The sequence below is a fragment of the Alligator sinensis genome, unplaced genomic scaffold (genome assembly GCF_000455745.1).
Source record: "Alligator sinensis unplaced genomic scaffold, ASM45574v1 scaffold453_1, whole genome shotgun sequence".
NCBI lineage: Eukaryota > Metazoa > Chordata > Crocodylia > Alligatoridae > Alligator > Alligator sinensis.
In genome coordinates, this window is record NW_005842485.1 from 784,351 (window position 1) to 806,925 (window position 22,575).

General features: G+C 48.6%; 1 protein-coding gene across 4 annotated transcripts in view; it reads left to right on the forward strand.

Annotated features, from left to right (window-relative positions):
• The window catches only part of DBNL (drebrin like), a 29,762-nt gene extending 15,666 nt beyond the window's left edge, over positions 1-14,096 (forward strand). For 2 of the 4 annotated variants that reach the window (XM_006031164.3, XM_006031162.3), the window contains 8 exons: positions 571-722; positions 3,889-3,943; positions 4,480-4,554; positions 5,076-5,181; positions 9,212-9,349; positions 11,359-11,480; positions 12,933-13,038; positions 13,898-14,096. In XM_006031164.3, coding sequence (XP_006031226.1) covers positions 571-722; positions 3,889-3,943; positions 4,480-4,554; positions 5,076-5,181; positions 9,212-9,349; positions 11,359-11,480; positions 12,933-13,038; positions 13,898-14,037 — 894 coding nt within the window. In that variant the 3' untranslated portion in view covers positions 14,038-14,096. The remainder of the gene's footprint in view (positions 1-570; positions 723-3,888; positions 3,944-4,479; positions 4,555-5,075; positions 5,182-9,211; positions 9,350-11,358; positions 11,481-12,932; positions 13,039-13,897) is intronic. The other 2 variants (XM_025212830.1, XM_014523440.2) reach the window with 2 other exon arrangements.
• Positions 14,097-22,575: the final 8,479 nt, after the last annotated feature.

A 22,575-nucleotide genomic window follows, 5' to 3' on the forward strand; every position in this document is an offset into this window, starting at 1 on the left:
GGTTTGTCTTCAGTTACTAGGGTTAATCCCATGGAGATTTCTTGGCAGGGACCCAGTGCATAGAGCAGAAGACTCCTGGGTTCTGTTTCTCAATCGGGCAGGTGGCTGTGGTCACTTGGAGCTATTCCAGGTATCGGTCTCCACTCTAGATGCTGAGAAGCAGTGTGGAGGCCATGAGTTGGCTGTAGCCGGAGTCATATCTAACCAGACAGTGAACTCTGTCCTGGATGGCTTCAGAAGGTGCCAGTGGGTGTGTTGCATCTGGCAGCAAAGAACCTGATATGTCCTTAGGGTCCCTGAACTGAACAAGCAGACTTGAGCAGGTGCCCTTGAAGAGAAGGAATGTTACAAAGGAAATGTGCTTCTCAAAGTGCTCCATGCCTTCCTGTCCTAGTCTGATCCAAGCCCTGTGGCTCCTCATTTAGATGCTGACCTAACAAAAGCAGGGCAATCTGGGAGAAAGTGCTGTTGCCATTTGACATGACAAGAGGTGCAGAGATGGGGTCACACTCATCCATGCTCATTTGACATTAAACCAAAGCTGGTACGGGGTCCTTTTCCTTCCTACAGAAAGATGAAGAGAACCGGCGGCTAGAGGAGAAGAGGCGAGCAGAAGAGGAGCGCCAGCAGCTAGAGAGAGCGCGCCGGGAGCGGGAGCTGCAGGAAGCAGCTGGGCGCGAGCAGAGGTTTAAGGAGCGAGCCAGTGAGATCGATGCTCAGAAGTGAGTCTCTTCTTTGTCCAGTGAAACTCTAATAGCTTTCCAGCTTCCTCCTTGGAGCTGTTTCTGTCCTGCTTTTGTTCTTTACAGCCCAAGGTGCAGTTAGGCTGACAGTACTGCTTGGGAGGGCTGCGGAATATATAACCAACTCAACCTGACCTTGAGAGACTGTTCCATTGCCCATCCCACTCAGGCTTCAGTGTCTCCTGCCCATCAGCCCTGGCTTCCCCCATTGCTGTTGGCTAGGAGACAAACCAGCTTGGCTGAGCTGGTCCCAGGGAGTTGCAGATTTGCTCTGTGTGCGTGCACAGTAGCATTTGCTTTCAGTTCAGTTTCTCAAGTGCATTTCCTGACAGTGCAATTCCAGGAAGTCTCTTCAGGCGGTGGTTCTTGTCCAGCCTGGTCTCTGCCCCTGCTCCTGTGTGCTCATGCTGTTCACCACCACACACTTGCTCTTGGGACAAATATACAACGTACCTTCAATCCACAGGTCTCCAATTGCATTGGAGGGTCCTTCCGGTTGCACCAATGTGCCAAGCTTCTCCATAATGCCAACATCCAGTAGTTGCATTGGGAGCAGTACAGCAATGTACAGAGCAGCAGTACAGCATTAACCTGTCTAAAGGTTTCTGAGGGCAGAGTTCAAATTGTAACACCTGATCTGAAGGGCCTGGTGAGCTGTTGAATGGGATTACTGCTTTGGCAATTCACTGGAAGGTCCCAGATGGCAAAGCTGCTGCCTCAGTGGTACGTAACAAGCTCTGACTGTTGAGCAGCTTCACCTGTGAGTTTTCATGTGGTCCTGTCCCCAGCCAGGAGTAGGGACATGTCTGGGCAGTCTGTGCCTCTGCCTAGGGGAGCTGCTTTCTCTTAGAGCCCCCCTGACAGAACTTACTGGACCTGCAGTATGACTGCAACACTCGCATTTTCCTCCGAGGACTACAGCTCCTTGTCCACTGCCACCACCAGTATTGTTACAGAGCACAGGCACAGAAGATGGTTCCCATGTGGTGCACTTCTTGCACTCTCTATGCCATTCTCCTCTTTGTCTGCATGGCTCTGCTGTGCTTCTATGCATGCTGCAGACCCCTATAGTAGAAGATGGCTCAGTGGATAAGGGGTGTATAGGGTCACAGCCCTCCATGAACCCTTGCCTTTCCAAGTACTACCCCAACATCCAACCTCATGCATACCTCACATGGGTAATTAGAAGCAACTTCCAAGTCCAGAACCAGGGCTGACACCACAGATCTTGAATGCACAGGTAGCTTCCTAAATGCTACAATGAATGCTTTTTCAGCCATCATTGGTTTGACCCTCCCTCTCACTTCAGTGATACACCCTAATACAAAACGTCCCGTGAAAATTTACAACCCATTAACTTGGCCTGGAGTTTGACTTCCTGGATGGTAAACATGAGGGGGTGGCTAAGGGTCCTGTGGGCAGTGAAAGGAAAGTAGCTGGGGTTGAGGTTGGGCATGCAACTATTTCCTTCCTTTTTCCCTGGGCTCCATGTGCAGAGAACCTAATAGCATTCTTCACCATTAAACCTTTTAGTATGAGGTCACAGTGTGATTTGGGGCAGGTTTTAAACCTCTTAAAGGTGCCCTTTCCTTCTGGCAAGAAGGTGTTCATGATTTAGGAGTGCCACAAGAGTCTGGGCTGGGGGTCTACTGCTTGGCAAAGAAAGGCTTGTTTGTATTATTGGGAAGACGTTCTCTAAAACCTCAGACTGTCAGTATGGAACTGTAGTTTTGCATCATGGTGGACAGAGCAGTATAGAATAATAGAAAATTAGGGTTGGAAGGGACCTCAGGAAATCATCTAGTTCAACCCCCTCCTCAAGGCAGGACCATCCCCAACTAGATCATCTCAGCCAAAGCTTTGTCTAGCCAGGTCTTAAACTTCCAGGAGTGGAGTTTCTACCACCAATCTAGGTAACATGTTCCAGTGTTTTACCACCCTACTAATGAGAAAATTCTTCCTAATACCTAACCTAAACTTCCCTTGCAGCTTGGGACCATTGCTCCTTGTTCTATCATCTGTCACCACTGAGAACAGTCTAGCTCCATCCTCTTTCAACACCTCGCTCCCCTCCGCTTTCAGATAGTGGAAGGCTGCTATTAAATCCCTTCTCAGTTTCCTCTTCTTTAGACTAAAGCCCAGTTCCCTCAGCCTGTCCTCATAAGTCATGTACCCCAGACCCCTCACCATTTTTGTTGCTCTCCACTGGTTTGTCTCCAATTTTGTCCACATCCTTTCTGTGATGGGGGGCCAAAACTGAACATAATACTCCAAATGTGGCCTCGCCAGTGCTGAATAAAAAAGAATAATCACTTCTCTTGCTCTGATGGCAACACACCTACCAATGCAACCCAGGGTGCCATTAGCCTTCTTGGTAACAAGGGCACACAGCTGGCTCATATTCAGCTTATTGTCCACTGTAACTTCCAGGGCCTTTTCTGCAGAGCTGCTGCCCAGCCAGTCAGCCCCCAGCCTGTACTGGTGCATGGGATTGTTCCATCCTAAGTGCAGGACTTTGCACTTGCCCGTGCTGAACCTCATGAGAGTTCTTTTGGCCCAATCCTCCAATTTGTCTAGGTCACTCTGAATCCTAGCCCTACCCTCCAGCTTACCTACTACTCCCCCTATCTTGGTGTCATCTGCAAACTTGCTGAAGGTGCACTCTATGCCATCTTCCAGGTTGATGAAGACATTGAACAAAACCAGCCCCAGGACCTACCCCTGGGGCACTCCACTTGATACTGGCTACCAACAAGACATCGACCCATTGATTACTACCCTCTGAGCCCAATGCTTCAGCCAGTTTTCTATCCACCTTACAGTCCATTGCAAATTGCCTTGACTTGCCCAGGAGAATGATGTGGGAGACTGTATCAAAAGCTTTGCTAAAATCAAGATATATCACATCCACTGGTCTTTCCACGTCCACAGAGCCAGTCACCTCATCATAGAAGGCAATCAGGTTGGTCAGGCGTGACTTGCCATGACCGGTTTGTCAGTATCCCGCAGCTAGGCTGTCTGTGGCTAGGGCCCAGCAGCAGCGAGCTAGAGAATCCAGGCCAGCTGGGCTTCTTGGCCCTGGAGAGGGAGGGAACCGCTCAGCCTGGTTATTGTTTAACCACAGTCTGTCATTTGATAACTGCAGGAAATTCCAGCAGCAGCAGGAAGTGCAGAACAGAGACAAGGAGAAGCAGCAATGGGTGAGTTTTGAGGATCACTGATTCCCATGGCCTGTTACAAATGAAACTTGCAGAAATGCAGGGAGAACCTTGACCCCCCTACCAGTTGGGTTGTCCTAGAGTAATATTGTATGGACTGCACTGGTGGGAGCTCCAGATACAGGCACCAGCCCTGGTGCTATTGGGAACATGGTTTCTCTCCAGGTTACACTGATGATACTGAGTTGTCATGCATGATGGGGCTAGGAGTCGGGAATGTAACTGATGCCACTCCCTCCAGCACTCCCACTTGATTAGGAGCTTTGACAGACTGGCTTGGTCAAAACACTTCCCATAGGGTGCTGTGGGAGGTGTAGCCTCTTTCTCCAGAACTTTCCTGGTCAGCTGTTTACTGTCCTGCATGCTTTCAGTGTCTGTCCCTTGTTCCCATGCCTCTGGGGTTGGAAGAAGCCAAGTTTTCTTAGAGGTAGGGGGCTGTGGCCGTAGGAGCCAAGCAAGGGGTTCCTGACTAGCTATGTGACTTGCTGTGAGGGTAAAGGGGTTGTCTCATGCTGCAGAAGGAGCAGGAAGAAGAGTACGAGGCCAGGCAAAGGAGGGGTTTCCGAAGGAGCGAGTCTGTGGAGAAAGCTCAGGTAGGTGGGGGAGGAAGCTCAGATGCATCTACTGTTGGTGCCTATCGGCAGACACTAAGCTGTGGTCATGGGAACTGTTATGCAAAGCATGCTCTTCTTGCCACTTCTACATGTGCTGTAACTCAAGTCTTGGCACCACTGTGTTGTAAATAGTTTGCATTCTGCCACCTTAATCTATTTTCTCAAAAGCCTCCTTCATCTGGGCCATAACGGTGATTTAAACTGGCTGTCCTCTTTGGGGCTTGGAATACAGACTGCTATCTTCTTGCGGGAAGGAACAATCTTTCTAGGGCTGTTTTTTGTCCTCCCTAGCTACTCCAGGGAAGAGGAATCAGTAACACTGAGTGATCCTAGGGTGTTGCATGACTGCTTATTATTACACTCTGATCTCAAAACATCCTCTTGCATTGTAGAAGCATGAGACTAAATTGCTTCTCAGTCTCCATACTGTCCCATGCTTCCATTTGGATAGGTAACTTTGTTTCAGCTGGATTAAGGTATGTGCCCTTCTTCCATCACAGGAAGCAGCATCACTTATAGCACAAAGATCTGTGAACCCACGGGACATCTTCCGGCAGAAGGAAAGGTCCATGTCTGCAGAAACAACGGCTGTCTGTTCTCAGCCAGGTATGAAGTGGGGTTAGACTGGCTCCTAGACTGAAGAGTTATGGTGCCTCCTGGGGAAGGTATTTTCCAGTGCCAGGTTAACAGAGCATAAGGAAAAATTGCATATGTGCAGAAAGTTTGGAGTTATTATATGGAAGCGTTTGCCATCATGTCTGGGATAGCACTCAAGTTGCATGCCTAAAAGCAGCAGTGAGATCCTGCCTTAGCAAGCTAAGTACTGATAATACTCTTATTGCACCCTCTGTGGCTTGCACTATAGGCAGAGCAATGTCTAGAACTGTTTGCCAATGTTTCCCAGTATAAGGCTCTTGCTAACAACTGTGCCAGACTTAAACAGCAGAGGATGAGATTTTTCCATGCTTGGTGACTAATACCTGCATGTGGCTTTTTGGCTTTAAAATCTGATTCTATGCAGAAAGCCATGTGGTGATCTAGTCAACTTCTGTAATTCATCTACCCTGGGGTATGCCTTCAATACCGGTTGTCAACATACCCCATAAGAAACAACATTGTGTGGTACCTAAGAGTTGGAAAAATAAATGCCTCATCAAAGCAGTTATACTTGATGAGCTCTGTGTGGATATTCTTTTCCTGGTCTTATTTTGGAAGTGCTTAATCCCTTCTAATGGATTAATCCAATTTGGCCTCAGTTACTCTGATTTACAAATTAAGAATTCATACAGGGAGTCGATGTGGAATAGGTGTTCTACTTGAAATCTGTTTTCTGACCAACTCCAAGTAGACTTCCCTATGTAGACATGACCTTAATGGAGCAATGGAAAATGTTGTCTCCACTGTATTGAAGTGGTTACTAGTCCAAAACCAGCAATGCTATTTTTAGAGAGGGAGGTGCAAGGAAAACTGACTTGAACTAGACACATGAAGTTTGGACAGATGACAGATAGGGAGGAGTATAAGAACATTGCTCAGGCATACAGGGATGAATTCAGGAAGGCCAAAGCACAACTGGAGTTGCAGCTAGCAAGGGACGTGAAGGGTAACAAGAAGGGTTTCTACAAGTATGTCGGTTACAAGAGGAAGATCAAGGAACATGCGAGTCCGTTACTGAATGGGGGAGGCAACCTAGTGACAGATGATCAGGAAAAAGCTGAAATAATGCCTCTTCTTACCTCAGTCTTCGTAGGCAAGGTCAGCTCCCAGACTACTGCACAGGGCAGTACAATTTGGGGAGAAGGCAAGAGTAGCCCTTGGTAGTGAAAGAACAAGTTATGGACTATTTAGAAAAGCTGGATGTGTACAAGTCCACAGGGCTGGATGCAGTGCATCTGAGGGTGGTGAGGGAGTTAGCTGATGTGACTGCAGAGCCACTGGCCATTATCTTTGAAAACTCATGGCAATCGGGGAAGGTCCCAGGGAATTGGAAAAGGGCAAATATAGTGCCCATATTTCAAAAAGGGAAGAAGGATCCAGGGAGCTACAGACCCGTGACCTTCACCTCAGTCCCAGGAAAAATCATGGAGCAAATCCTTAAGGAATCCATTTCTAAGCCCTTGGAAAAAGTGATCAGGAACAGTCAGCATAGATTCACCATTGGCAAATCATGCCTGACCAACCTGATTGCCTTCTATGATGAGATTACTAGCTCTGTGGATATGGGGAAAGCAGTGGAAGTAATATACGTTGACTTTATCAAGGCTTTTGATATGATCTCCCATAGCATCCTTGCAAGCATGCTGAGGAAGCATGGGTTGGGCATAGAAAGCTGGCTGGATCATTGGGCTCGATAGATAGTGATCAATGGCTCTGTCTAGTTGGCAGCTAGTATCTAGTGGAGTGCCAGGGTCAGCCCAGGAGCTGATTTTGTTCAGTATCTTCATTAATGAACTAGAAGATGGGATGGAGTACACCCTCAGAAAATGTGTGGATGACACCAAGACTGGGGGGAGTAGTAAATATGCTGGAGGGTAGGGCTAGGATTCAGAGAGACCTGAACAAATCAGGGGATTGGGCCAAAAGAAATCTCATCAGGTTCAACAAGGACAAGTTCAAAATCCTGCATTTAGGGCAGAAGAATCCCATGCACTGCTACAGGCTTGGGACCAACTGGCTAAGCAGCAGCTCTGCAGAAAAGGACCTGGGAGTTGCAGTGGACAATAAGCTGAATGAGTCAGTATGCCCTTGTTACCAAGAAAGCATACTGGGCTGCATTAGTAGAAATGTTGCCAGCAGATTAAGGGAAGTAATCATTTCCCCTCTATTCTGCATTGGTAAGGCCACACGTGGAGTAGTGTGTCCAGTTTGGTCCCCCCCACTATAGAAAGAATGTGGACAAGTTGGAAGGAGTCCAGCAGAGGGCAGTGAAAATGGTTCGGGGGCTGGGGCACATGACTGAGGAGAGGCTGAGGGACCTGGACTTATTTAGTCTGCAGAAGAGAGAGACTGAGGGGAGATTTGATACCAGCCTTCAACTACCTGAAAGGTGGTTACAAAGAGGATGGAGCTGGACTGTTCTCAGTGGTGGCAGATGACAGAACAAGGAGCAATGGTCTCAAGCTGCAAGGGAAGTTTAGGTTAGGTATTAGGAAGAATTCTTTCACTAGGAGGGTAGTAAGACACTGGAACAGGTTACCCAGAGAGGTGGGAAACCTCCATCCTTGGAGACTCTTAAGACCCAGCTCGACAAAGCCTTGGCTGGAATCTCGTTGGGAATGGTTCTGCTTTTAAGCAGGGGGTTGGACCAGATAATCTCCTGAGGTCCCTTCCAGCCCTAATCTTCTATGATTGTATGTCTCTGCTGTTGCCTTGAATACCCCTTCTTAGGGGTATTGTGAAGAAGTGAGTCATGCTAGTGTGTGGTGGCTGTGGGTGCTGTAGATTGCCTCACAAGGAAGGAAATAGCCTTTCATGGAGGAGGTTTGGATGGGGTGCAGTAATTAAAGCCTAGGGGCTGCAAATTGACCAGTGATGGTGAGTGACCAGCTGCTTCATTCTTTAAGCAGTCTGTCCTGTGTGCTGAAATGAGGTAGCGGGAGATGTGGTGACAGCCTTGGTGTTTCCCTCGCCAGAAGTGGTATGTTCTCTGAATGAGGAAGCCTGGCAGGAACTCAGCACTACCTATTTTAAGTTTTCAATTATATAACAACTCATCTAATTGTTTCCTGTGACATAGGCACAGTACCTGTTTGGAGAACAGACTGAAACTTGCTTTAACTGGTGCCTGTATGGGTTGAGGTTCTTCAGCTTCAAACATTCTTGCAGAAAGCTCTGAGCTGTGGAAGAAATGGCAGGAAATGACTCTTCACTGACCTTCCTCAGTCTTAAAATGTGCACATGAAATGTTGGTGTCTGCAGACCAGGGGCTAGACTCTGACCTGTGAGATCCCTTTTACTCCCATGGTCCCAAGGTACATTTGTGGTTTGGTAATTGATTGATCACTTAGAAAGATTTTTGTGAGCCCTAGTATTGTGGTGTCTTCATGTCGTGGTGAGCTAGGGACACCCCAGTTTGCTTTGTATGTCTGCAGTTCTGGTGTTATGGTAGACAGGCTTGTAGGAGTGATTTCCTCAGGACTTAATGGGAGATCCGGATCGAACTCAGAGTTGAATGGTAGAGTAGAATAAAATGGATGAGTCCTTCCTTTTCCTACATTGCTCCTTGGAAATGATTGACCTGTAATATAGATTAGACCCTTGTCTTTGACCCCTCGTGAGCACTCTCTGCAGTCCCATTGCTATTGGCATCCATTGCTTAAAATTCAGTAAGCAGTTCTGTTAAAGGTGTATCTGTAGGTTTGCCCAAGCTCTGCTGGTTCAGTAGGACTCTGGGAAGTGGAAGCAGTAAGAATGCATTTGCCAGTAGAATCTATAGGCCTGAGGGAGTTTCATCCAAGTAAGGATGAAACTTTCTTCCCATGAACTTCTCAGAGCAGTACCAATTCTTTGGTAATCAACTGCTGCAGTGCATATTTGGAAGGGTTAACTACAGAGGTTGTAAGGAGACTCTTCCCACTCTCTCAAGTAGACCTTGTTTGCTTGGAGTACCTTGTGTATTTCTGACTTCCTTCCTCAGGCAAACTACGGAGCCCCTTCCTGCAGAAGGGGAGCAGTCCTGTCCAGACTCCCCCTTCCCCAGTCCATTCAGCTGTGCAAGACTCTCATCCATTTTCTGCTCAGGAGATGCCTCCAGCCTCCTCAGTGCCTGGGCCAGGTATATTGCTGTGTTTTATACCATGTCTATAAGGGGGAAGCTTTTCCACCTCAGTGCTCAATGGACTCTGCTGGGGTTTGGAGCTTTGACTAATCCAAATTAACATTTAAGGTGGTGTTAAAACTTTCAGGTCCATCCCATCTTCACAGACCCATACTATCTTGAAGAATTTGCCTTGAGGCTGGACACTTGGTATGCTTTACCTCATGTTGCAGGTCAGGTGAAGTGGTAAAGAAGATGTTTTCAACTCATGATGGAGAAGCAGAAGCAAACCCACCTTGCTTTGCTTACCAATAACTCAAATGGCAACTGAATGTTCAGCTAGGCTTGTGAATAGCTTTTGCTGAGCTAAAAAGCCTTTCCTGGAGTAAAGAACACTTGATCATATAAATTTGAGTAGTGGATAGTTTGCCCAGATGGTCAGTGTTCAGGGTCCAGTTTTATGTAGCTGTTCTAGTGTGCTGGGCACTCTGCAAATGTGTGACAGTCCCTTGCCTTGGGGTGTTTCTTCCTAGGCTCAGTCCTATAAATTGTACCAGGCATAGTATTTGCAGACACAAGCAATCCCATGATCACGGCAGCAAAGGTTAAAACATAAATTAGGTAAAAATATGCAGGTGACACTTCCTCCGGTTTCCCTCATTTTATGTTCAAAGGGAATAATCTGCTTGAAAGCTCTGCTGATGCATTGTTCAGGAACAAATGCAGGGTGTACAAAGTCCCTCATAAGAACATTAACTCCTGTGCATTGTATACAGTATTTATTCCCATGTAAGGGTCTTTAATATGATCTAAATAGCACAGTGTATAAAGTTTGGGTGAGGCTTTTTTTTGTACAGCACTTGAATCAAGCAGGTGTTCAGGACTTTGAACATGCAATGGCTACTGTAACGTTAAGTGTTAACTAACAAGGAGTGGGAAGTTCCTGCTTCTATTCTTCCTAATCAGCTTGTGCTGGCTGCACCTGATAATAGTTAAATGACACCCAGGGGAATTACTCCAAGGTGCTATTTTTTTTTTTTTTTCCAAAAACCCAACCAAACAAAACATTTTAATGGGTCTGTTGTAAGCTTCTCTGAAGTTTTTGGAGGGAAGGTGCCAAAGAAATAGTATGGGACAAAATGCCCTGAAGGGTTAGTATTGAAAATCAGCCTGAGCCCTCAACCCTTTCTCAATTAGCAGCTGCTTAACCCAGAAGTAATTAGTCTTCACCATGTAACACTCCTCACTCAAATGAACCCAAAGAGTCATCCCTGCAGTGTAAGTTGTAGTTAGCAGGCATTTACCACTAGGGGCTGCTGTGGTCCAAGTGATCTCCTGTTTTGTGTTTTTTTTTTTCCTGTCTTCTGTGTTGAACCTCACCTGAATCCTTGATCCAGGCTGCTGCTAACAAAAGTAGCAGCTAGTTGCAACCCTGCGTGTAGATGCTGAATCCAACCTTTAAACATTTTTAGTAGTTAATGCTGCAAGCTGAAAAAGCCAAGTTGCATAGATGATAGTTTTTCTACCTCTCTTCAAAACTTCTACTCTGCCCACTAAGTACTGAGCATAACCCCAAGGCACCCTTTTCCTTGCATCTCTCCTATGAATCCATGTCTAAGTTTCCCCCACTTTTGCCCTTTATTGGGGGGGGCGGGAAAAAGTCTAAAACAATCATTTTGCAAAGTTGCTCATGCCTGCATTCACCAGACCCCCATCAGAAGCAGGAGAGAAGGAAGTAATTTCCCAACCAGTGAAAGGAGCATAGGGAGCTAGAGTTTGGGGGAGGAGGGGCATGCAAGTAAGGGAAATGACCTGAAAATGAAGTGTGGCATTACAGGTCTTAGAGGTGGCTTTGCAGAGCATGTCACTGTAAGTAGAAAGTAGGGTGGGTTTCTTGCTGTTGATAAATGACCCTTTAATAGTATATTGTCTTCTCAGCCATCAGTTTGGACGGATGTATGCTGTACAGTTCTGATGGGAGGGGAAAGTTGGTTTGACTTGGTGAATTACTCTACATATCCTTCCAGGTGACTCTGCTGGACAGGACACCAGTTATCATCAAAGCATCCCCATTTCTCAGGCACAAATGGAAGAGGAAGATTTATACGAGGAACCACCAGATGAGTCTGTCTATGAAGAACCCCCTCAGGTGGGTTGTAGTATAAATACAAATGGGGTGATAGAACATCCTGCATGATGCAGGTGGGAGAAACCTGGGAGAAAATCTGGCATCTCCTATGGAAATAAAACACAATGCAGCATGGCCTTGTCTTATGCTTGGGGGAGGGCTCCCATAAAAGCCTCAAGGCATCTTCTAAATTTAGATGTATAGGGACAGTTTCCTCCATTGAACAGTAGCCATCTGTGCTGTCCAGGGGTGATTAGGAACAGCTGGTTTGACTGTAGACTGGCTGAGGAGGACTGCTCCTGGCACCCCTCAGGTATTTCATAGTTGTTAGGGTCAGAAGGGACCTCAATAGATCATTGAGTCTGAACCCCTGCCTTGGGCCTGGAAAGAGCGCTGGGGTCAGATGAGTGCTTGTCCAGTCTCCTCTTAATGACCCCCAAGGTAGGGGAGAGCACCACCTCCCTTGGGAGCCCATTCCAGGTTCTGGCAATCCGTACTGTAAAGAAGTTCTTCTTGATGTCCAACCTAAATCTGCTCTCTGTCAGTTTGTGGCTGTTGTTCCTGATTATTCCAAGGGGTGTCCTGGTAAACAGAGTATCTCCTATTTCTTGCTTCCCACCCCCCCCGACAAATTTGTAAATGACCACAAGATCCCCTCTCAGCCTGCTCTTGCAGAAACTGAAGAGATCCAGGTCCCTCAGTCTCTCCTTGTAGGGCCTTACCTGCAGGCCCCTAACCATATGAGTGGCCCTCCTCTGGACCCTCTCAAGGTTATCCACATCCCTCTTGAAGTGCAGTGCCCAGAACAGGACGCAGTACTCCAACTGCGGCCTGACGGACCTGCTAATGCATGATAGAGTGCGGTTAGCTCTGCTAATTACTTCATCACATTGATGACTCATGTTCATCTTGGGGTCAACTATGACTCCAAGAACCCCTTCTGCTGCTGAGAAGGTCCTCCCCTAGCCTATAGGTATGTTGGCGATTCCTTCTCCCTAGGTGCAGTACTTTGCATTTGTCTTTGTTGAACTGCATCCTATTCTTTTCGGCCCACTTTTCCAACCTGTCCAGGTCTGCCTGGATTCGATCCCTTCCCACTAGTGTGTTTATTTTACCCCCGTAATTTGGTGTCATCCATCATCCATGAATTTGGACAGAGTGCTCTCCACGCTCTCATCCAAGTAGCTGATGAAGACATTGAATATCACTGGTCCAAGGACCTTGGGGGAACCCCACTGCCTACATCTTTCCAGGTCGATACCGACCCATCCACCACCACTCTCTGGGTGCGACCCCTTAGGCCAATTTGCCACCCACCTGACTGTGTAATCATCTGTGTCGCAGCCACTCAGTTTGTTTATGAGAATAGGATGAGATGCCCTTAGGTGTTGTGCCAAAGCAACTCCCTTTGGTTTCATGGTGTGTGTGGTTTTGTTTGTTTTTTCTTGTTCCACTCCACTATCCTTTGTAAAGGAACAGGTTGATGGCGCCAAATTTGACTACACTGCTCAGTACCACCAGACACAGGACCTGGAGGGGAAAGGAATATGTGCCCGGGCACTGTATGACTACCAAGCTGGTATGATATATTTAGCATTTTTCTTCCCCTTCTGTAAAAGCATAGCCTTATGAGCGGTGCAGTGAAGATCTATTGAATGTTCTATCCTCCAGGCAACCTCTATCCAAAAAGCACTCATGCAGCTAAAAAAATAGCATTGAACCTGTCTCTTCTGCCTCTGCTCCTTCACATCTCTTGTTCCCATTTCCTACCACATGGCTCCCTTTTCCTTTTGGCTTTTAGCATATCGGGCCAAATCCTCACGTTGTCAATACCTTGAGGTGAAAAGTGTTACAAAAGCTGAGAGTCAGATGTATTGTGGTTCCCTCTGTCCTGAACATATAGTTCTGCTCTGAAAAGTGGCTGTCTAGTATACATGCAGTGGCTACTGTAATGTAAGTGTTAACTAACAGGGAGTGGGAAGTTCCTGCTTTTATTCTTCCTAATCAGCTTGTGCTGACTGCACCTGATAATAGTGAAATGCTTGTGAAAGCTTTACTTGCAATACATGTGTTTTAGTAGTGTAAACCTCAACACAAATTGAGTTCCACAGGGTTGGAGCAACCAGATCTGAGCTTTGAAAGCAGCCCAAAGTAATAGCCTGGATCAGGGAACAGGCGAGTCTGTGGCTTGATAACTGATTCCAAAAAAAAAAAATCAGACCTCTTAGAGAACAGATCTATCTTCCTGGCCATAGTGGTAAATGGGGCACCCAACTGAGTGAGGGCAGCTGGAAGGGAGCTAAGGGGATTGGGAAGTAGAGGCCTCTGAGGTGTGAGGTTACTGTGTTGTAGTGTTTGGTGTTTTGTTTTGTTTTTTAAACAAGTTATTTGAGGAATCAGCCATTTTTTTTACTTTTCTCTGTTCTGTCCCACCACAGCTGATGACACTGAGATCTCCTTCGACCCTGAGAACATCATCACCAACATTGAGATGATCGATGAAGGCTGGTGGCGTGGCTATGGTCCGGATGGCCACTTTGGCATGTTCCCTGCCAATTATGTGGAACTAATTGAATAAGTGGGTGGCTGGGGAGTGAGGATGGGAGCAGGCCCCCCCCCCCCCCTTCCCCTTTAAAATGAACACATACATGGCTTGATCAGATCTGATTTGATTCTCCAATATTTCCATTGTGCAGCTTTCCTAAAGAAGTGCCATGGCCTGAGCTGATCACAGCTGCAGTAGCCACCCAGCACATCCTCTTCTCTACCCCCCCTTTCACTGTGCCTGGGCTGGTACTTCAATGTGAAAGTTTGAAACTGGTATTAGTAATTTGCAGAACACTTTACCTATTGTTATTTTGTGTTTTGAAAAATGCATCTTTTGGGGGAACAAGGGAGGGACAACAGCTTATGCCCAAGCATTCAGGGAACTGACTCTCCTCTTCTATCATTGCCTTCAGAGGGAAGGAGCCCCACTTCCAGATTCTTTTAGGAGCGCTAATTGGACAGGCTCTGACTTGACATTCCACTGGGAACAGTGACAGAATCCTTGTTTGTCCCTACAGAGTTAATGCTGTGAAGATGAACACCCAAAAGCAGGGGAAATGCAGGAGTTTCTGTTCTAATGGCATCACTTGCTCTGTCTTGCTATGTGAAGTGGATTTAAATTACATGCGTAAGCTGAGCGGAATAGCTACACAGGTGGCATGCAGTCAAGTCAAGATGGCTCACAGAACCCTGACTCTTGCATTTCCTGCTGCCTCGGTGGATTCATGTTTGCAGGTGATTTCCCTTCTACTGTGAAAGAGGGTGTGTTAATGTCTGCTATGAAGGAATGGAAAAGAGGAATCCCTGTAGCAGCCTAACATGGTGGAGGTGTGCAGGTACCTGCAGCTGTTCTGAGGGAAGTAGCTGGGGCAGTGTGTAACACTATACATGGAGCACCAGTTAGCTAGATATAGGATATAATATATAGGACCAATATACATGCTAGGAGAGACTTCCTTTAATCAATATATGTCCCTTACTGTGGACAAGCAACAGAGACGCCTCTTAATTTCCAGGCAGCCATCAAGCCTTAAGTGTTTGGGAGTTTGTTTGTTTGGTTTTTGTTTTTTCCTCCTTAAGGTAAAAAAAAAAAAAATTATTTATCTTCTCCATTTTTAAGGCTGTTTTCTCCAACCCCAACAGCCCCCTGTTTGGGACAGGGAACCATTTTGGGAAATGTACTGTGTGAAGGAGAGCTCTTGTGGGAAATGGAGCATGGCAGAACTGAAGGTTTCTCAGTGAAACCCACCTTCCCCACAGCAATCCATACTGGTTTTTTTCCATCTTTTTTGTGTTCAATCTAGGCCCTTAGATTGCTTGGCCTTGTCTCCTTTTCCCTAAGTTTCCCTCATTGAGGCTGATTTCTAAGGTGGGGGAAGGGGTTGGAAAACCTGAAGATCATGGTTCGAAAGATGCTGGAGAGGAGTATTTCTCCCCAGGTCTGACAGGCCTGGATGCTGCCTCTCCTCACAGCTGCAGTAAGAATATCCCGTCTCCTATCCCCTCACGAGTCCAACCTCAGCTGCAGCCAGATGGGTTCAAAGACATTTTCTATGCCTTTCTAATCCTGTGGGCTCCAGAAGCCATTCATTGCATTCCTTCCTCTCTCCTTATTTCCCAGCCTTGACAGGCTTTGAGGACTTATTTGTGTGAGCTTCATCTTCCTTTCTGTACCATCTTCCCTTTCCCCTCGTGGGAGTGTTAACCGGAACAATAAAGGGCTTTTCCTGGGTGATGGCTGTGAGCATGACCCCCCTGGGCTTGTTCATTCCTAGAACTGATGATGGCCAGAGATTACCATGATTGCTGTTGCTAGCAATGAGATGAGCTTGAATTTTTTGCTTTTCAAGCCCTCGCAATGGAAAGCAGCTGCTCCATATTGCTAGACAGGAAAAGCTCCTGTGTTAGGACACACGCAATGCTGAGCTCCTGTGTCTGCCATGAAAGCATTTAAGCTGCTTTTCTTGGACATGGTGTCTCTAAGCCAGGTGTTCAGCCTATTGCCACTCCTGTCCTCCAGTGCCAAGATGGTTGTTATTAATGGTCACCCGCTTAGATTATCGGCTGCAGAGACCCCATTGTAAAACCAGAATGGAGTGCCAGCCTGGACCCATTTTAACATGCCTTTCATCCAGTGGTTCCATTTTTGTTAGTAAGAGTAGCTTTGAGGGTAGGTGTCCCTATTCTCCCCCACCCCTATCTTTCTCTGCTATGAGGACAGAAATAAAGAGTGGTTCAATTTCTTTGCACTGTCCTTATCTTCCTTGATTGGTTCTGTTTAGCTCATAGTCCAGCATTTCTTAATCTTAGTAAATGTAGGAAATTTGCTTGTATTCAGCCTCTACATTTGCCCCTGAGTCTGTCAGTCTTGTTGTTTTTCACAACTTTATTTTTCTCCTATTTACAAAAAAAAAAAAAAGCCTGATGGCAGCCTTTCAAACCAGCAAAAGGACGATGTGTTAAGTTTTGGCCTAGGGGTATTGTCAATGTGAGCACATGTTAGAAGTACTCCTTTCTCTGATCTTAGTTCTGCTGTTGTTGTCCAAACATTAAGCAAACATATTTTCAGATTTCAAAGTGGAAAATGTCCCTTCAAACAATAGCTTCTAAGTGTTTTCAGCCCTGAACAGGACACAAAGATAAGTGCTTGCACTCCATAGAAGACAGCTGCTACCAATGTGCCACAGCCAGGAAGAATAGACAGGGGTTTATATAATTAGCCTGGCAGCACACTTAGTATGTGTGGAAGAAATGAGTTTTGGAAGAATTTTGTGAGGTAGTGATGCTTAAAGGCCATGCCATTGACCAGGACAGCATGGAGAGAATGGAAGAAGGAAAGGGAGAAAAATAGTATCTCTGCCCCTTTGCATGTGGGGTATAAGAGAGAACCAGCATGTGTTGTGTGAAAGGAAATGGAGCAGTTGTGAAATTCATTCTGAGAGAAGTGACTCAGTTGGCGTTCCTCCACTTCTGTGCTTCTGTGGTTTGAATCAGTTGCAGGGAACATCACTTTTTGATCCAGAGGTATGTATGTGTACACGTGCTCCTAACGCTTGAAAAGGGCCTGGCTCCCAGTGCTGAAAACAGGTTTGCACCAAAAACTGGTCAGCAGCAGGAGCCTGTTCAATGCTAAAAATCTTGAACCAGAAGGAGAAAGGCTGGGTGTTTGCAAGAGGCCCAATACCTCCCCTGACTGTGATGGAGAAAAGGTCTCTCATTACCAAGTCAGCCTGCTTTCAAAGAGAAGGGAGCACAGCAGTAATAAAATACATTTCTAAGCCATGGGGAAGCTATCGGGGCTGGATATAAATTAGTCGAGGAATGTGCAGCCCATTTGCTGTGGGAAGCTGGAGCAGCCAGTGAGGCCACTAGAAAAAGCTGTTCCACAGAGTTGGGAGGTGGGAAATTGAAAACACTTGTGCTGTGTGTGTGTTCACAAGCAGGCAGAAGCCAGCAACTAACTTTGTATTTTGCTGCCCCGAGGAGAAGGTGGCAAGGAGGAAGAGGGGTCCCAAAACTCCAAGGAGAGAAATGGTTAAGAGGAAGACTATCTGGGGACAGAGGAGTTGGAAGAGGAAGAAAAGGGAAGGCAGGTGTAGAAAGGAATGGGGAGGGATGGCTTGAAACTAATGCACAGCTATGTAAGCTAAGGTGCCCAACTACTGCTATGCTGCATAGTCACACATCCCAGCCCAACATGATTTCCCCCTGTAAGGAGGGTTGATCAGTCTGGCTACTCAGTGAGAGAAGGCACCCCTGGGCTACGGAGAGGGGTGTTAATGCAAGCGTGGCTGAACTGGGCAGAGCTGTGCATGGGAAGCTGTGGCAGTTCAGCTTGCACCCCACCCTGTTCCTTAACTGGAGGGCCCCAGAACAGTAGGCATGGCAGAGCCAGGGAACAAGTCATCAGCTGGTCTCATCAAATCCTCTAGGCTTCAGATGCAACCCCTCAGACTGGTGGGGGGAATTAGCCCTGCCCCTTTCCTGAGGAGAGGACGTGGGCAATCTTTTAGTTGTTCATTTCTCCTTGAGTCCACATGCAAGCTTAGCTGCTTTCCCTTGCTGTAGTGTTGTTCTGTTATCTCTCACCCTGGTATAGGCCCTGGCACTATCCTGTTTTCCTCCTTCCAGTCTGCGCTTCTACCCCTTCACCATGACTGGGTGCTTGGGATGGCTTTCCTGGTCCCCGAGGCATTTCTCCATTAGGGCTTAGCCCTACTCTGCCCTGGCCTCTCCCCACCCCTCCGGCAGCTCTCTGGGGAAGCTGGCAGCCTTTGGGCAGTGGCTCAAGCTGGCTGTCCCTGAACCCTTCCACCAGTGCTGGATTTGGAAATGAGATCCAGGCAGTTTTGTGAGCTCGTGTGGAGGTGGCAGCATCTGGCGTGGGATCACATTAACTGGGTCAGGCAGACTCGAGGGGGCCAGACAGCCAGAGAGAGGGATAGATAATCAGATTTCAGGCTGGCCCTCCGTTTAATTTCCTCCACTCTGTCCCATCACTCTCCGCCCTGGGGACCCTCTGCCATCAGCAGAGAGGCTGTTCAGTCTGATAGCAGTGCTGGGGCTCGGGAGCGGCTGGGCTGAGCTGAATGTCTTTGCAGCATTTCCTCGCACTATTTTATTCCAGGACTCTAGCCACAGCAAGAAGGGCCTGTTTCCTAGCCCAAAGACCTCTTCTTATCCCTAGCAGACACAGCACAGCTCTGAGATCTGTCCAGCTCTGTTCATGTTACAAGGGAAGTCAAAACAATGGGGTTACAGAGGCCTCTCGTGTGGGAACAGCTCAACCTGCCACTGGAGGGCTGCTCTGTCTTTCTCTCCATGCTCGACAACGGGCACGGTGGGAGTTTAGGACCTGATTCAGAGAGGAGGCAAATTTTGTCTTTTCTCCGCAGGGCCTAATATGATCCCCAGCCCAGCCCTCATAGCCTCTACAAGGCTTGGCAGAGGCACAGAATTACCGTGAGGCAAATTTCATGTCTCTGTGCCCTCGCCTGTCATCCCCCTTCTGCCTTTGCTGTGCTGCGGGGCTGCACGGAGCTGGCAGGCTGCGACCCGTGGCAGGTCTCCCTAGCAAAGGGGACTCGTCCCCCATGGCCTCGCTGGCTTGAAGGCGCTGTGGCAGTGATGACTGAGACCCTCAGCCTGCTGCAGCCTCCATGCCCCCACGTAGGGTGCTTGTGAGGGGGGACCTTGTCTGGTGTATCTTTAGAGATGGTATGGCTTCCCTGCTCCCCATCAGTGAGCCGCCCCCCCCAAATGAACTTCCAGCAGAGACTTCAAACCATGCCTGCTGTAGGCTGGCCAGTGCGCATGTGGCCACAATCCTCTTAAAAGGATGAAATGGCATAATCCAGCAGGGGCAAGGGCTCCCCCCACCTCTGCTACCCTCCAGTCAAACATCTGGAAGCTAATGGCAATCCCACAGCAAAGTGCAGGGTTGTTTCTGCTGGCTGGGAGGGAGGTGATGTCCTCCCTCAGCCTGCCTGAGCCTGCAAGGGTGGGAGCTGAGGCCTGACAGCCCGTTGCAATTGATACCACTACAGTTCTGTGCACAACGCGCAATCGGCTGGTTTTCCAGTGTGTTTTTCCCTCCTGTCCCAGAGCATTTTGTCTGGCAGCTCTGTCCCTGGGATCCGTGTCCTGCTGCAGCTGTGCCATCAGTCTCCCCAAAGCACCCACCACAGATTTCCAGCCCCAGATCTTCTGCCCTGGGATGACCCTGGGCTTTGGAGCCGCTTTAAGCAGAGGCGTGATTATTGTCTCTCTCCCTATGCAAACCCCCAGCTGGGAGATTTCGATCTGGCTTTCAGCATCCCAAACTGTCATAATATTGCCTAATCGAGATTACTGTTCAGCTCCCTGGCTGTGAGCACGCATGCCCACCTCCACCCTGCCTTCCCCACCCCCATCCTCATCATCTGCCCCCTTACCCCCCACTCCTGTTACCTCAGCTCCCACTTTCAGCTCACCGAGTGCCTCGAGCACTGCATTGTATCCCCTTCACCCCATCTCTGCCATCACGTATCCCTTTGAATCCTTCTCTCTTCAGTGCCATCCCCACACAGTTGTCTCTCCATGGCTTCCCCCAGCCTCTTTCCTTTCCTTTCCTTTCCTTTCCCACTATTTTTGCCATCTTTGCTTTCACCTCCACCCCCAGCCCACACACATCACCTTCTCCTCTCTAAGGGGAAGGCCTTTAAACCCAAGGCCGCTCTGCTTTAACCACAAGTGTGATCTTCTGTCCACCGAGTGATAAACCACCAGGGCTTGCACGTGACACTTAAATCAATTTGAAACCAGCTTAGCTCTGTGGAGCTCCTGTTCGTACAAGCCAACCTGTTAGCAGGCTTAAACCAGGAAGAGGCCCAGGTTTTAGCTACTATTTATGGTGACAGTACCTGGCAAGGTTGTTGTAACTTGTGGGGGGTTAGAAGATGAGGGGCAATTGCAGTGCAAGGCAGTACAGCTCCATGGGGGGTGCCCTGGGGTGAGGAGGGCAGGAGAATGAGAAATACAGGGTGGGGAGAAAGGAGAAGCCAGCAGGGAAACGCCCATGAGGGAGATGGCTCAACAGCTGTTCTCTCCCATGGCCAGGCCCCCGCCTCCACAAAACTGACCCAAGCCCCTTTCTTTATTCCTGTCTGCCTGGAAACCCTGGCTCAGTGCTGGTGCCAGAAGCAGCTGGGGCTCTGACAGCCCAAAAGCCAGGGCTGCTCTGCTGAGGTGTCTTTTTTTGTGAGGGTGTGGAGGAGCTCTCAGGCCTGGCCAGATTTCCATGTATGCCCTGGACCCCCTAATCCAGCACTGCTCTGCCCCCAACCCCAAAGAGACCTATACGAGTTCCTGCCCTATACCCCTGCTTATCCTTCCTGAGCCCCTGCACACTCCTTACTCTCCCATGGGCTTCCCAGCCTAAGAGAGGCCTGCTCACTCGCTCCCCCAGGGTTTTCCTGCTTCCTTTGCCCCAGAAGGATGCCCTGTCCCAGAGTGGGCACAGGGTGGGAAGGAAGGGGTGTGGGGGCTTCCACTTCCCAGTTGCCATGACAGTCCTTTTAGGTTCCTATTTTTCATTTGTTTTTTATGGAAATCCCCAGCGGGAAACAAGGCGCCCATAGTCCACGTAACCACGGGAACGACCTCCGGCCCAGCCAGGGACAAGAAGCCTGGGAGCTGCTTAATGGCTGCATTGTTGGTCCCCTTTGTTCCCTCAAAGGAGCAGGACCCCTTTGCCCAATATAGCAGCCCTGAACCCTTGGCTTCCTGAGTCACGGACATCTTGAGTTAGCCTCTTGTAGGGTCCCAGACATTAACATTTCAGGAGCTGGGATGGGGTGTACACCCACCCAGCAAGCAAGCGATAGGCCTCAAGGGTGGCAGTGACAGGGAAGCAGAGGAGGAGGGATCAGGAGCCAGCTGCCAGACAGGGTGCTGACAGCAGAGAGGGGAAATGGATGAGTCTTCTCCCGGGTGGGCTCCATTTCAATTAGTGTAAGTAGCTCAGGGTTGGCGCACTTTCAGCCCCACTCTCTGCAATTGGGAGGCAGGGCAGAACTGTGCACTGCCTGCCCCCAGGGCAGGTCCCCTGGGCGTAAGCAAGGATGCTGCACACAGCATGGCTAACACTAAGAGCAAACTGCATTTATGAAGATGCCCACAAGATTGGCCTGAAATTAATTTAGCGTGGGAGTTTATAAGATTACTGCTACTAGTAGTACTACTACTAATCCAGCGTCTTTCTGGATTTCAAGCTTGTCAGAATTGCCCCGTTACCCTGAAGTCCAAGCACCTATTTTATATGAAAAAGGAAACCTGACATTCCCCTGCAATCACCAGACTGCGAGCTGGGGATTTAGGAGTACCGCCAGCTGTTGCGAGACTTGCAACCACACCGTATCAGCTGGCACCACCATCTCAAAGAGAGTAAGCACATTTCTGTCTTGTCCTAGTCTGTTGCTGTCTCCTTCCAAGACAAGATGCTACATTCCTCACCCTTGCCTCCTCACAAGAGTCGGCTCCTCCAGCCCCTAAGGCTTTCCAGGAAGATGACACATGATTTGCAACCCGCCCCCCCCAGTGACATTTTCCCTATTGCATGGAGGAGATTGAGAAGGCAAGACAAGAAGATCCAGTCTGAGCCCTCGCACTACGTGGTCCCCCAGCCCAGTGTGTATCCAGAGTGCATGCTTTCAGCTAGCTCCTGCACAAGCTAAGGGCACGCACTTTCCTGGCCTGGGCTGTGAATACCAGCAATTGCACCCTGTCACCTCCTGGAAGCCAGTCCAGCGCCCCTCCATCGCCCAGCAGGAGAACAAGGGGACAGGACGACCACCGAGAGCCCCTTGCACCTGTCCCTGCCGCTGTCTTTCCAGCCCTCCTGATTTCCCCGGTGGCTGACTGCCTGCCCCGGGGGAGGTGGGGGTCCACCAGGGCCAGCGATGGAGGAGCAGGGAGCTCAGGCCAGGCAGGCAGTGAGGCTTGTGCTGCTCCCGGCGCCTCCACTCCTGGAAGCCAGTGCGAGCGGGACTCAGGCAGGGCTGACATCGCCGCAGCCCGGCGAGGCTCCCTG